Here is a 16,004-nt window from a genome sequence, read left to right as displayed (position 1 = left end):
ATACAGGATTATCACTCATAAGGTTCTAAGCCTAGTTTTAAAGCACCCCTTCCCCATCATTTTCTTCAGGCATCCCTGCACTGGGTTAGATGTTGGGGAAATCTTTGAATGTGAAAGATTTTTGTCCTCCCTGCTAGTTGCTCACAAACTAGTGAGGAGGCAAATAGACAGCTAGATGGAGACACTGTGAAGTGACTGAGAACTGTAGGGGAGGTCTGATGCAGGACAGTGCTGTGGCAGCCCTGCTGAGGGAGCAGTGGCTTTTGTTCTAGAAGATACTTGTGCTGCATTAGCAATGCCTCCTATCTGAACAAGAAAATTTTTAAAATAATGTGCTGTAGATGTCACTGAATGCATTCTTTATTGATCAACATGTGAAATGCAACAAATTATGTTTTCCTTCTCAGGTTAACCTTAAAATAGTTTTGATAGTTGGTCTTGCAGGTGGAGCCAGTGGTGGTGAAGAGTAAATTAAACCTTCAAACAGTACATATTTTTGTGTTTCCCTCCCTACATGGTTAAATTTCAGAGTAGACAACGTTTGTCTTTCCTGACCTTCACTTAACAATTTTACCTCTTATTTCCAGGAATTTCCCTGGGTGCTTTTCTGCTTCTCATTCTCCTTCCTGCAAGCGCACATGCTGTCATTTCAGTCGTGTCTGATTCTTTGCAACCCTGTGGACCGTAGCCCGCCAGGCTCCTCTGTCCATGGGATTCTCCAGGCAAGAATACTGGAGTGGGTTGCCATTTCCTTTTCCAGGGATCTTTCTGACCAAGGGATTGAACCTCCATCTCTTATGCCTATCTGCATTGGCAGGCAGGTTCTTTACTACAAGCATCACCTGGGAAGCCCTCTCATTCCCCTTCCCTGTGTGTAAAAATCTAATCAACGTGTCCACACTAAGACTGAACATTTCTTACTGTATTAATTTTCTTTAAAATATTTGCCTTTTGGGAAGGGGAAGAACTGATGTAAACCAGAGATTGAAAGTTGTAATAATAGAATTTTGGGGTTCAAAGCCAAAAGAGAAAATGGTTTGGGGGCAGAGGTCCTTTTGGGGATCCTTAAATCACATTACAGAAGACCAGATTCCTGGACAGAAAGATGGACCCTTATCCAATCCCCCACTGCACATACAAGGAGCCTAAGTCTCATGCTGCTTTTGAAGACACTTCCCCCAAGCATGTCAGACTGGGGACATCCACTGACTGGCATCAGCCTTCAGCTTCCCCGCCGCCGTGGTCTCACTAGCTCTCTGGAGGTGCTCCCAAAAGAGCCTGATAGGATACCATGGGCAGGAGTCAGATGAGTTCCAAGAGGGGTCCTCTGGCCCTGTTGCCAGCCAAGGAGCATTTTGTCTCACTGTGCTTCGGCTGTCTCCCTGAGGGACTGCTCTATTTTCATAGCTACAGAGTTGTTTTTGATAAATTGTTCATGAGGGTTTTATAATTCATTTGTAACAGTTGGTCCCATTGGCTTCCTGAATCACCAAGGGCATTTTTTGGTTAGCATTATGCATGGAACTTTCTAGAATACACTTGAATAGTGCTCACAGAAGTTACATTTTCCTCAGGCTTTCTAGCCCCAACATTCTGAAATGAAAGGGAATTTTATCAGTAATTAACCATAATTTCCTTTGAATAGGAAACATTTTCCTGTCTGTAAACATTTTTCTTCTATAGATCTTAAGTATATAGAGTATGAAACAATTTATTATGTCTTTTTATAACTGCTGAAGAGATAGGGACTCACGTATTACACAGAAGACCACTCTGACTGGGTTCTGCTTGTTTTCTTAATAGATTTATATTAAAAAAAACAACTCTACTGGCTGGCTGTTTTTATGTTGCCATCTCTCAGGAGAACTTGAATGTGTGTATGTGCTTTAAGAAAATAAAACGAAGGAACTAGTATAGTCATGGAACCAGTACAGTATGGTCTGTTCCCCTGACTCTCGAATATGTGTGGTAACTGAGATCCAGTTTATTAATCATCACTTTGGTAAGTAGTAGTGGTGAAATAACCTCCACTTTTCTTTAGATTGTAAAGAGATATAACCCCTTAGAGTGTGAATGTAGATTTGACCAAGATAATAAGCTTAGGAAAATGGACCACATGGCTAAACAGTATTTGATACCTTATTGTGATTTATATATATGTATATACATATATATATTTTAAAACATCCTATATATAAACATCCATCTGTCATCAGGGAAGCAGTCCTTCAGGAGATGGAGTTTGCATTATATTTTCACACTGTGGTATGCTGGGCGCTACCACATGGCTATGCCTCAGAATACATATGAGTCAGGTGTCTGATAGTTATTTATCAAAGGTTTGTCACTTGAGGAACCCCGGAGGAATTGTCCTGAAAAACATATAAACTTAGCTGTCATCATTTTAATATTTAAAATCAATAAAAAATTCAATTTCCATATTAAGTAGGTTAGATTATATGACTCCATGTCCCTAACATATTAAGTCACCCTCTGTGGTCATTTTGCCACCCGACTGACCAGCATTTGCAGGTCCACAGCTTTGGTTTTCCAGGGCAATTGCAAATCTCCATAATAAGCATAGGGTAACCTTTACATCGGAGAAGGCAATGGCACCCCACTCCAGTACTATTGCCTGGAAAATCCCATGGACAGAGGAGCCTGGTAGGCTGCAGTCCATGAGGTCACTAAGAGTAGGACACGACTGAGCGACTTCACTTTGACTTTTCACTTTCATGCATTGGAGAAGGAAATGGCAACCCACTCCAGTGTTCTTGCCTCGAGAATCCCAGGGACGGTGGAGCCTGGTGGCCTGCTGTCTGTGGGGTCGCACAGAGTTGGACACGACTGAAGCGACTTAGCAACAGCAGCAGCAGCAACCTTTACATACTTCAGGTTTAAGCCTAAAACTTTTTCCTGATGCTGTGTGTCTAGAAGGAATCAAATTTGCCTCCTTGAGGCATAATTATGGATTCAGAAATGCAAGATGGTCCTGTGAAAGATGCTTTTCTTATTTAAATAACCCCTCCAGGTTAGAAGTGGCAAAGACTAAAAATGGCAAGAAATGATGCTCTTGGCAGGTGAGAGACAGGAGCAACTCCCTTGCCTTCTGTCCTCTTCTGGTGGGCAAGGACACTCACTCTGACGTTGTTTTGAACTGCCTGCAGCCAAAGAGCTGTTGTCAAGAGTTAATGATATGTTCCCCCAAGAAAGATGGATGTCAAGGTGGACCTAAGTAAACTCACCTGTGGTCCATGCTGGCTGCTGCCAACTCAGCACATGTACGTTCATCTCCCTTCAAGGGCAGGGCAACCTTGTCTGCAAATAAAAATATTACTCCCTTCTCTCTCTGTCTTCCTGTGGCATGAATTTTGAAGCATCTCCTTTATCGGCTGAATGCGTAGTCATCATCCCTGAGTTACTATTCCTAAAATTTAGCTCTTTTCTACTCAGCATTTACAGAATTGATCCCCCACTTTACCTCCCTTGTGTATCATCCTCAGTGTCAAAGCCTTCCTCTCCCCAGAGGGTCAACTGCTCAGATGGGCTCAGAGCCAGAGGTAGCACCTTATTGTGTGGGGGATTAGTGTGCACTTTACCCTTAGCATGGGTCCAAGGGTCAGGCCCTTTGCTTTAGTCTCCTTTTGATCCAGTCTTAAAAGCCTATGTCTGTCCATGATTGACACTATCAGAAACAGTAGCAGTGTGTGTTCCAAGGCAGGCATACATGCCATGTAAATATAAACTGAAAGGCACTGCCATCAATTATTGGTCCCATTCATTTCAGCGGAGCTTGAGGATGTGTCCTGCCAAATTACAGTGTGTGTGAGTGTGTGTACATACATACATTAAATAAAATGAAAGGGGAAGGGTAATTTATAAAATCAGATAATTTGAAAGAGAGGAAAATTCCAGAACTTCTTTTTATTTTTTTTTTTATCTTGGCAAAGCACAGTTGGACCATCCTTGAAGCAAAAGTGGCTATTTCTTCTTAAGACGAATTTCCAGGTTTTGTAATCTTAGAATCTCATCTGTTGGTTTTTCAAAGTTGCTTAAAATTGGGTCTTTACATCACAATCCTCATTTACAACACAACTCATTACACACTTAATGATAAAATCCATTCCTTGGCTTTGAAAATATCTTGTAAGTGAGAATTGAGTTTGAACACTACATTTCCTTTAAATATCATACCTAATTTTTTAAATGTAAAATTGGATTTTGTATATAGGGTCTTAGCTGCTGCTGCTGCTGCTGCTAAGTCGCTTCAGTCGTGTCCAACTCTGTGCGACCCCACAGACAGCAGCCCGCCAGGCTCTGCCATCCCTGGGATTCTCCAGGCAAGAACACTAGAGTGGGTTGCCATTTCCTTCTCCAATGCATGAAAGTGAAAAGTGAAAGTGAAGTTGCTCAGTCGTGTCTGACTCTGCGACGCCATGGACTGCAGCCTTCCAGGCCCCTCCGTCCATGGGATTTTCCAGGCAAGAGTACTGGAGTGGGTTGCCATTGCCTTCTCCGATAGGGTCTTGGACTTGGTCGTAAAATAGAACATTTGATTTAAAAGAAGGTGGCAAGAAAGCTTCCCACATCTATGAAATATGCAATATTAAATAAAAATTGTAAGGTATATTTCCATAGTTAAGGGCATCAGAGGCCTATTTTTATATCTATTAAAGTTAAAATGAATAGTAACTTGTTCTTTGCAGATTCCTAGAGAAAAATCCTAAAAGTGATTTGAACATAGTTCTAATTTACTCATGATCTTTCTCTAATGGAGGCTGTATTAGAATTGAATTCAATATCACTTAATATCTTCTTGAAAATAGCTTTTGCCTCTCGAAAATTTGTAACCAAAATCATTAGTCTTATATTTTTCTTTGGAGTTTTCTAAAATAAGTCTAATACTTTTCCTCCTGGAGGTTTTTCTTTTTTAGGGAGTGGTAGATATTCTGTAAAATACAGAGGTGGACCGTTTTCAGGCTTACAGTTAAATGTTCAAAGTAAATTTAATGTTCACTTTACTCTGTTTTCCCATTATATTCTATAGCATCTCCATCATCTTTAACTAACAGTTTTGCAACATTGAGACCATTTTATGGGTTTTTCTTTTCAATGAGTCACCAAGCTTTGCTTCTGTGCTCTCCTTCTCTTCTCAGGGCTTTAGCCTAGCCTAGGGCTACTTTACCCTACAAAGAAAGGAACCACAGTAGGCATTGTCTTCTTTGTAAAATATGATTTTTTTTTTTCTTTTCTGGTTCAAAAGTGTTTGTTGATTCCTGCTCCAGTCCACCACTCACTGTATACCAAGGATAAATTTGTTAACCTCTCTGAGTCTGTTTCCTCATCTATAAAAACCCAGTAAGGGTTGTTGTAAGGATGAAATAAGCAAACACATGTGAAGCATTCAGCACAGTGCTTAGCACACAGAAAATAATAATTTTTCTGTTTTTTATTTTAGAAAATTTGGAAAATGAAGAACACTGCATAGAGAAATATCAACCAAACTCTTTAGTCTGAGATAACTAATGATACATGTTAATGTAATTCAGCCATTTCCCCCTCATATGTGTAGTAAGCAAACTGCTTTGTAATGTTTTTCATTATGAATGTTTTCTCACATTATTAGTATTCTTTCATAACATGATTTTTAATAATAGCTGCATTGTATTCCATTTCTCAGCCATCCCATAATGTAATCAACCAATTTCTAGACAGACTTTCATTATCTTGAATAATACTTTGATTGATAAACAAGTTTGCTACACAACTCTTTATGCTCATCTTTAACTTTTTCTTAAATTCTTGGAAGGACAATTACTAAGTTAAAAGCGTAAACTACTTTAAAGTTTTGGTTCCACTTTTTCATTTGCTTGTCCAAAAAGATTGTCTGATTTATATTCCAATCACAGTGTAGAAGGCCAGTCTTCTTTTACTTCAGGCTTTTTGTCTCCTTGCTTTAATTGTTTTTCTGTTTCAATGCATTGTAAACTCGATTTCAAGCACATTCTTCCTCAAACAAGATTTAATAATTTATTCACTCTCTTTGATGTTTTGGGTGTTTCTTCTTACTAACCTCTACAAGTCAAAACTCCCTGGTTTAACAGGGAGTTGAAACTTCTTCACCTGCCGGCTGTCTCATACTCCTAGTTTCATCAACTTTCTTTTATTATTCTTCCCCATGAAGTCACATTCACTACATTATATATTGTTTTTCTTTCCTCCAACAAGAGTTTTCAACCTCAAAACTGATCCTTAAACTAATCCTCCATCAGCATGATTTCCTGATTCTTTTTCTTGTGCCCTCTTTAATTTCTTTCCCTATAGGCTGCTCGGCACTTACCATAGCTCATATGTTAAACAAATGGTAATTTATCTCAAGATTCACATCTATTTTTGTATTGGTTTGTGAAATGAGTTTTTCTAGTGTTTCACCTGTGTGTTGTTTGCATGTTAAAACTGCAGGTTTGCGGCCGAGGTTTGTTCTCCCAGCAGTGTCAAATCTAATGTGCTTCACTCACCAGACACTCAGTTAATTAGAATTGGCTGGCTGACAGGTTTTCTTTTTAAGATGAACTGTGAAGCATTTAGCAGCTTTTAAAATACACTAGGTTTTTTTTTTTTTTGGCACACTCCTCCCCATCCCCAGCAAAATGATTTCATAGACGTTAGTTATTTCTTAAAGAACATACAACTGTTAGAGTTAGTAGTGTTTTTGCATAATGACCAGTATGAGCATTCTACCTGGTAGGTTCCCAGAATTTAGATCCTTAATTGTTCTGCTTCTTTTATCTTTTTCATTCATTGAGTCTTTTTACAGGGTTTACTCCAGCCTTTTACTGTCTTCCAGAATGAAATTGGCATGGGTAATAAAAATGTATGCAAAATCTGTAAGAAGGGGTTTTGGGCACCTTTTGTGCATGGCCTCAAAACTTTTAGCCCATCTTTTTATTCCACCATCTTCCCAGTTATGACTGAAAGAACCCGTGAACCTGTGTTGTCCACTTTCTGCCCTGAGGTTTCTCTGCCACCTCCTGGAGTATGTTTGGGAACCTACTCAGCAGTTCAGATAAGTAAAACCTGAATGTCCAGGCTCCATTAACACCCCACAAGGCAACCCTTCACTCAGGAACACTATCCTGAGGGACTCTGTGACTGCTCAGAGAGCCTCTAGCAGAATTGAGTTCATTCTTAAATGAAGAAATAAGGCAAGAATGGCTAAGATCAAACAGCTATGGAGAGGACGTTGTTAAATAGAGCTTCATATGTGGCTTGGTATATGAAGTACATAACTGACCATGTTGGCATGTGGATGATGTTCTGGAGTTAAGTTGTTTACTTCCTAAAAATAATGGCTCCAATAATAATTAAAGACTAAGTGTAGTTCCATTTGCCAGTAGAAGACCACACCTTTCTTGAGTTGTGAAAGGAAGTTCTGATTGCGAACAAAGAATGATGAATTATCTGGAAGTTTTCTCTGAAAGCAATCTCAAAGTCCCTGATTCTTGGATATGGTAAAGGTATTAAGCTTCTGTGGTCGAGAGCACCGAACCTGTGTTAGGGGAATACAAGGATGTGTAAGATACAGTCTTTACATCAGCCAAACTGGGGAGCTAAAATACCTATACCTCTATAAATACTTGAAAGACTATTGGCTGCTATTAGATGGGTTCACTAACAGAATTTATAACATTTGAGTCTACTATGAAGGATGTGAAGGATTGGCCAAATCCATAATCTACCTGTGTGCTGTGCTTAGTCACTCAGTCATGTCTGACTCTTTGCAACCCCATGGACTGTAGCCTGTCCATGGGGATTCTCCAGGCAAGAATACTGGAGTCAGTTGCCATGCCCTCCTTTGCGGGATCTTCCGAACAACCCAGGGGTCAAACCCAGGTCTCTCACATTGCAGGTGGTTTCTTTACTGTCTGAGCCACCAGGGAAGCCCAAGAATACTGGAGCGGGTAGCCTGTCCCTTCTCCAGGGGAGCTTCCCAACCTAGGAATCAAACTGGGGTCCCCTGCATTGCAGGCGGATTCTTTACCAGCTAAGCCTCCAGGGAAGCCCATATCCTGCCTACTTTCACTCAGTTAAATTGTGAAGACACAGAATGTTAGCAACCTAAATTGCTGAGAAAAGTATCAAGTAACACACAAATGCAAGACTCAAGATTGTAACAAAGTACTATTTCTGGAACAGTTAGTTTAGGACTTAAATTTCTAGTAGCACTTACCAATGATGAAAGAATAGATAAGTAATCCTATTTTTTGATTTTGTTTTTCACCTCACTTTTAGAACTCTGGTGAAAGTTTAAAATTTAAGCTGCTCTTTGTATGATTACTTGTGCAATAATTACAGTCTCAGTTATTATGAACCCCTGTTTTTCATTGAGATATAATTGACTTATTAGTTTCACGTGTACAACAGAATGATTCAGTATTTGTGTATATTGTGAAACGATCACCACAGTAAGGTCTAGTTAATCACACATCATTATGCATATTTTTCTCTTGATGAAAACGTTTAAAATCTGTTTTCTTATCAACTTTCAATGATGCAATACAGCATTATTAACTGTGGTCACCATGCTGCACATTATGACCCCAGGACTTATTTTATAAGTGGGGGTTTGATATCTTTTGGCTACTTTCACCCATTTTGCTCACCGCTGGCAACCACCAGTCTGTTCTCTGTATCTGTGAGTTTGGTTTTTGTGTTTTTATTTTTCACACGTGAGATCGTGTGGTATTTTTATGACAGCCAGCCTACTTTTTAGCATAGGTTTTTGTTAGAATGTAAGGTTTTAACTGACATTTGAATACACTTAGAGAATCACCTCAGTATAAAGGTGATTTCTTGAAATATCTTGAAAGAAGCTAATATTTGGCTAGACTTGTTTCTTTCTGTTCTTCTTAAAAATCTTTCCCAGTGGAAAGAACTCTCTATAGTAGTCCCTGAGTGTCCACAGAGGATTAGTTCCAGGACCCTCTCAGATGCCAAAATCCAAGTCACTCAAGCTGCATATAAAAAGGTGTAGTATTTACCTATAACTTATGCATGTGCTTTAAATCATCTGTAGATCACTTATAATACCTAATATAATGTAAATGCTATGTAAATAGTTGTTAGATACAATGTAAATCCTATGTAAACAGTTGCTGGCATGGCAGACTCAAGTTTTGCTTTATGGAATTTTCTGAATTTTTTTTAACTTGTAAAAATTGAAGTATAGTTAACACACAGCATTATGTTAGTTTCAGGTGTCCAACATAGTCATTTGACAATTAAATGTATTACAAAATGATCCCCACAGTAAGTCCAGTAACCATCTGTCACCACACAAAATTATTACAGTGTTATCTGCTACAGTCATGCTCTGCGATACTGCAGATTTGGTTCCAGACCACTGAGATAAAGCTAATATTGCAATAAAGTGAACCGTACAATTTTTTTTTTTGGTTTCTGAGTGCATATAAAAGTTATTATAGTCTATTAAGTATACAGTAGCATTATGTCTAAAAAAAGTACAGTGTACATACCCTTTATTAAAAAAATGTTGTTGTTCAACTGCTCAGTTGTGTCTGACTCTTTGTGACCCCATGGACTGCAGCACCCAGGCTTCCCTGTCCTTCACCATCTCCTGGAGCTTGCTCAAACTCATGTCCATTGATTGAGTTGGTGATGCTGTCCAACCATCTCTTCTTCTGTCGTCCCCTTCTTCTGCCTTCAATCTTTCCCAGCATCAGGATCTTTTCTAATGAGTTGGCTTTTTGCATCAAGATAGCCAAAGTATTGGAGCTTCAGCTTCAGCATCAGTCCTTCAAATGAATATTCAGTATTGATTTCCTTCAGGATTGACTGGTTTGATCTTCTCACAGTCCAACAAACTCTCAAGAGTCTTCTCCAACACCACAGTTCAAAAGCATCAATTCTTCAGTGCTCAGCCTTATTTATGGTCCAACTCTCACATCGATACATGACTACTGGAAAAACCATGGCTTTGACGAAATGGACCTTTGTTGGTAAAGTAATTTAAAAATACTGTATTGCTAAAAATTGCTGACCACTATCTTACAATGTAGGACTGCCACAAACCTTCAGTTTGTTAAAAAAAAAAAAAAGTCAATAAATGATAGCACAGTAAAACAAGGAATGCCTATATATTCCTTATGCTCTATAGTACATCTCCGTGATTTATTTATTTTATAACTTGAAGTTTGCACCTCTTAATCCCCTTTACCTATTTCACCTAACCTCCCACTCTGTCTCTTCCACCTCTCTATATCCATGAGTTTGTTTTTCTCTTCTTTGGTTTGTTCATTTGTTTTTTAGATTCACATGTAAATGAGATCACATAGTATTCGTCTTTCTCTGCCTAATTTATCTCACTAAGCATAATACCATTTTGCTGCAATTGGCGAAATTTTATTTTTTCATGACTGAGTTATATTCCTTTGCACACATATACCACATCTTCTTTTATCCATTCTTCTATCAATGAACTTCTGGTTTACTTCCATATCTTGGCTATGCTTCCCTGGTGGCTCAGATGGTAGATCTGCCTGCAATGCAGATGATCTAGGTTTGATCCCATGGACAGAGGAGCTTGGCAGGCTACAGTGGATGGGGTTGCAAAGAGTCGGACACAGCCAGGTGACTAACACACACGCAAATACACAAGATAGGCTGCTGGAACTGTCCCTATGGTTGTGTGGAATTTGTCCGTGATCCAACAGACATTTAGGTTGCTTCCATATCTTGGCTATAGTAAACAGTACTGCACTGAACATAGGGCTGTTTTTGAGTTAGTGGGTTTTTTCTCCTCTTGGTTAAATACTCAGAAGTGGCATTTCTAGATTGTTTGATAGCTTTTTAATAGTATTTTTTAATTAATGTATTGTTTTGTCTTTGGCTGCACTGGGTGTTCATTGATGTGTACAAGCTTTTCTCTAATTGCAGCACAAGGGGGCGACTCTCTAGTTGTGGTGCACAGGCTTCTCGCTGCGGTGGCTTCACTGGTTGTGGAGCATGGGCTCTAGGCATTCAGACTTCAGTAGGTGCAGCGCACAGACTTAATTGCCCTGTGGCATGTGGGATCTTCATGGACCAGGGATGGAACCCATGTCCCCTGCATTGCAAGGTGGACTCTTAACCACTGGACCACCAGGAAGCCTAGTGGTTCTGTTTTTATTTTAAAGGACCCTTCATGTTGTTTTCCACAGTGGGTACACCAACTTACACTTCAGTAGTGCTCAAGGGTTCCCTTTTCTCCATATTCTCACCAACAGTTGTTATTTGTTGTCTTTTTTGATGACAGCCATTCTGACAGGTGTGAGGTGGTAGCTCATTGTGATTTTTCCTGATGATTAGTGACTGAGCATCTTTTCATGTGTCTGTTAGCCAGCCATCTGTATGTCTTCTTTGGAGAAATGTCCATTCAGGTTCTCTGCCCATTTTTTAAATGGATTTTTAAAAAATTGAATTGTATGACTTCTTTATATAATTTGGATAATAACCCCTTATCAGATCCACCATTTACAAATATCTTCTCCTGTTCAGTAGGTTGTCTTTTTGTTTTGTTGATGGTTTCCTTTGCTGTGCAAAAGCTTTCTAGTTTGATGTAGTTTTATTTGTGCTTTTGTTTCCCTGGCCTGAGGAGACAGGGCTAAAAAAATATTGCTAAGATCAGTGTCAGAGACCATACTGACTGTGTTTTCTCCTAGGGGTTTTATGGTCTCAGGCCTTAAAGTCTGTAATCCATTTTGAGTTCATTATTGTATATGGTGTAAGACAACGGTCCTCTTGCTGTGGGCATGCTGGTGCTGGGCCTGGCCGTAAGTCCTGGTTGCCACTGTTGCAGATGTTCTGGTATGACTCCTAGGGTGAGACCCACTGTGGGGCTATGCCGGTGCGCACCAAGGGTGCCTAGTCAGGCTGGCAAGTTTGTGGGCTACGTTGGAGGGGCCCTGGTGCTGGCTGAGGGCACTCACCCAGACTGGTGGGGCAGGTTTCTTTCCATATGTTTTCCACCTGCAGCTGATTGAATCCACAGATTTGGAACCTGTAGCTACAGAGGACCGGAGAAGGCAATGGCATCCCACTCTAGTACTCTTGCCTGGAAAATCCCATGAACGGAGGAGCCTGATAGGCTGCAGTCCATGAGGTCGCTAAGAGTCGGACACGACTGAGCGACTTCACTTTCACTTTTCACTTTCATGCATTGGAGAAGGAAATGGCAACCCACTCCAGTGTTCTTGCCTGGAGAATCCCAGGGATGGGGGAGCCTGGTGGGCTGCCGTCTGTGGGATCGCACAGAGTCGGACATGACTGAAGTGACTTAGCAGCAGCAGCAGCAGATACAGAGGGCTGACTGTCCATGAAATGATACTGCTTTAGAAATGAAATGCCAAAATGTAACTCCACTTTAGTAAAAAATATTGGCTCTGTTCCAAGACCTACAGCACGTTTTTAATTAGAAGAGTATATCAGTGGACACAGTGGGAAGAAAATGTGTGGTTTGCTTTCAGTAAAACTGAGTACACCAATACTTTTTCAGTGTGCGTTATGGAATTATTTCCTGTACTTCATAGATATTTCCAAGGGAAAAAAATCAAAGACACATGTTACACTGAATAGTAAGGTAGTATGAATTTTGAAATAGTTATTCTGCAGTATGTTTCTTCATTTTCAATTGTCAGGAGAAAATTGTTATTAAACTCTAGAATTTAGTATGTTGTACTAATGTGCTGAGTCCTTTTACATTTTTCGGAATAATTGTATTTGTTCTGCACTAGTTAGCTGGCTGGCAGAGAAAATGAGCGGTGTTTGGTGATATTTTAAAGTTGCAATTTCATCAGCAACCGATTTAGAGGATCTAAATATAAATTTGGAAATGAAGTGTTGTGTGCTATATTTGGCTGCTCTGAAGCCTGAAATATAGCTTTTCCCACCACTTCCCAGTGGGTTTTTCCTGAGAGTCAGTTGTCGTTCTTCTGGCAATTTTTTTTCATCCTAAATTGTACTAACCTTTAGAAGGAAAACTACAAAAGTTACCCTCCAAAAAACATATTTTAAAGATAATGTTTTTAATTATGGGAATTAAAAAAAAATATGTAAATGTGTCTTCACCTTATTCTGGGCCCATACCCCAGAGGCAATATTGTTTAACAATTTCTCTTATTTTAGTTTTCTAGTAATTGTGAATATAATTGTAAATAATATATCAGATCAGATCAGTCGCTCAGTCATGTCCGACTCTTTGCGACCCCATGAATTGCAGCACACCAGGCCTCCCTGTCCATCACCAACTCCCAGAGTTCACTCAGCCTCACATCCATCGAGTCAGTGATGCCATCCAGCCATCTCATCCTCTGTCGTCCCCTTCTCCTCTTGCCCCCAATCCCTCCCAGCATCAGAGTCTTTTCCAATGAGTCAACTCTTCGCATAAGGTGGCCAAAGTACTGGAGTTTCAGCTTTAGCATCATTCCTTCCAAAGAAATCCCAGGGCTGATCTCCTTGCTGTCCAAGGGACTCTCAAGAGTCTTCTCCAACACCACAGTTCAAAAGCATCAATTCTTCGGCGCTCAGCCTTCTTCACAGTCCAACTCTCACATCCATACATGACCACAGGAAAAACCATAGCCTTGACTAGACGGACCTTTGTTGGCAAAGTAATGTCTCTGCTTTTGAATATGCTATCTAGATTGGTCATAACTTTCCTTCCAAGGAGTAAGCGTCTTTTAATTTCATGGCTGCAGTCACCATCTGTAGTGATTTTGGAGCCCCCAAAAATAAAGTCTGACACTGTTTCCACTGTTTTCCCATCTATTTCCCATGAAGTGATGGGACCAGATGCCATAATCTTCGTTTTCTGAATGTTGAGCTTTAAGCCAACTTTTTCACTCTCCACTCTCACCTTCATCAAGAGGCTTTTTAGTTCCTCTTCACTTTCTGCCATAAGGGTGGTGTCATCTGCATATCTGAGGTTATTGATATATGCCTTCATTTATTTTATCAACTTTAGACCCTCTATGTATGATGTAGGACTGCACTGTAAGAAGATGCCAAAACTCTTGGCATTCTCAAGAGATGTGTTTTAAGAATTTAAGAACTCAGTTCTTCTGAGTCATACATGCTGCTCTATTACTTAATTTCTCCCTTGAAGTTCTACTTGACTTTAACTGTGATTCTCAGCTGGAAGGGAGAAAAGTGTGCTATGGCCTCAGTCCAGCAGAAGAATGTATCAGAATCTTTGGGAAGGTCTTTTTCAGATGTCTTCCTTCCTACCTTTTAAGGGAAGCTCGCTTACTTGGTTGAAAGTCATTGTGTATAATTTTGGGTGTCACTAGTTGAGAGTTTATTATGAAGATAGTCCAGAAGCAGGAAAAAAAGTTCAAAATAATATATATATATATTATTTACATATAATAGAAAATATATTTTATATACGCACATATATATATATATATATATATATATAAAGGCCAAGGTATTTTAGTGGTAAATAGTTCTTTGTTCAAACGGAGGCATCATTGTTTTAGATCGCTTCATTTTCTGTTTCTCCTATTATTCCATTATTAACCCTAGCAGAGGGCTTTCCTTTTTATTTGCTTCACAAGAGTTCCTGCCTAAGCATTAATGAGCAGAGAACAAGAAAGCAAAGCAGAGATGTGGATGCCACAGCATGGTAGGGCTTCCTGTTCTGATGAGTTACTAGCTTCTGAATTCTAGACAAGGGTGAGTCAGATTATCCCCAGTAGAATTACTATCACTGGGCCTTCCAGGTTCAGTGGAATAGTTGAAACTCTGAGCTCTCACTCCTTAAATGCCAGTCCACATCTTTTATACCTTTAAACCTGATGGAAAACTCTTAAAAGTCTGTGATTTTGTGTATTTGGCATCTTGGTACAGTGGAGTCTAAAAATGACAACAGCAGTGACAAGGACGTGTTTGTGTAAAGAGCTGGTTCCACAGTACTCTTGAGTTCTCACTACAGCACCTAAGGGGAAGTGAAAAACCTAAGTTGAGAAATACTAATGGGGTTCTCTGTTTGTTTCATCTGCAGACAGCAGCTGAATATGTAAAATCTCGACTCCCAGAGGCCCTTAAGCAGCATCTTCAAGACTACGAGAAAGACAAAGAAAATAGTGTATTGTCTTACCAGACCATCCTTGAACAGCAGATTCTATCAATTGACCGAGAAATGCTAGAAAAATTGACTGTATCCTATGATGAAGCAGGTATGTTGGTCTTTAATACATACACACACACATGCATGCACACATACAGTGCTTTCTTCCTAAAGAAATTTTTTTTTTAGATTTTGGTTACATTTAGGTCCTTTTCTTTGATAGAAGAAGAAGGATAGACTGGATTCAAAGTTATATAACATGGATTAGCGGTAAGTTTCATCTCTGAAGTTTTAGTATCAACGACTTTAATCAAGAGATTTCTAAAAATGGCTCTTAAATATCAAATTCCGTTAAAATTTTTTACTCTTTTTTTAAATGGAATTTTTCTGGCCTTTTATCAGCAATATGCTTCTACTGATATAATCTTTTAAAGTGTCACTTCAATTTTAGATGTGAGCTGAAAACTTTTACATCCAATAATCCAAGAACTGTTAGTTGCTTCAAGTATTATTTTTTAATTTCAGAAATTTTCTTTTCTGAAGAGGTATCATTTTTGCCCCTGAAGTTTCAAGTTGAACTTGACTTTCTTTTCCTTTAGCTCCTCAGATGAATCCTAGCCCGTAACACCACACTGGACACTTTGGTTTACTGCCTTCTGTAAGTTCATATTATCCAAAAGAGCTTTTTAATGAAGGAACTTATTAGTGAAGGCCTGGATTGACCTCCCTTGTAATACCATTTTATCTATTACATGGTCTGTCAGCTAAAACCTAATTGTAATGAAACCAGTGCCATATTACTTGGAATTATTAAAATCTTTAATAAAACTAAACTTATTCAGGAGAAATATCTTGATTTAAATGATCATACCACCTC

The 16,004-nt window shown here is 39.3% G+C and overlaps 1 protein-coding gene across 4 annotated transcripts in view; it reads left to right on the top strand.

Annotated features, from left to right (window-relative positions):
• Nucleotides 1–16,004, top strand: part of PPM1L (protein phosphatase, Mg2+/Mn2+ dependent 1L) — a 327,468-nt gene that overhangs the window by 215,432 nt on the left and 96,032 nt on the right. For all 4 annotated transcript variants that reach the window (XM_059886205.1, XM_024991529.2, XM_059886209.1 and 1 more), the window contains 1 exon segment: nucleotides 15,062–15,236. In XM_059886205.1, the coding sequence (XP_059742188.1) occupies nucleotides 15,062–15,236 (175 nt within the window).

Source organism: Bos taurus, chromosome 1 (assembly GCF_002263795.3).
Source record: "Bos taurus isolate L1 Dominette 01449 registration number 42190680 breed Hereford chromosome 1, ARS-UCD2.0, whole genome shotgun sequence".
NCBI lineage: Eukaryota > Metazoa > Chordata > Mammalia > Artiodactyla > Bovidae > Bos > Bos taurus.
The sequence above is the reverse complement of the archived record's forward strand: the minus strand, read 5'-3'. Positions and strand labels throughout refer to the sequence as shown.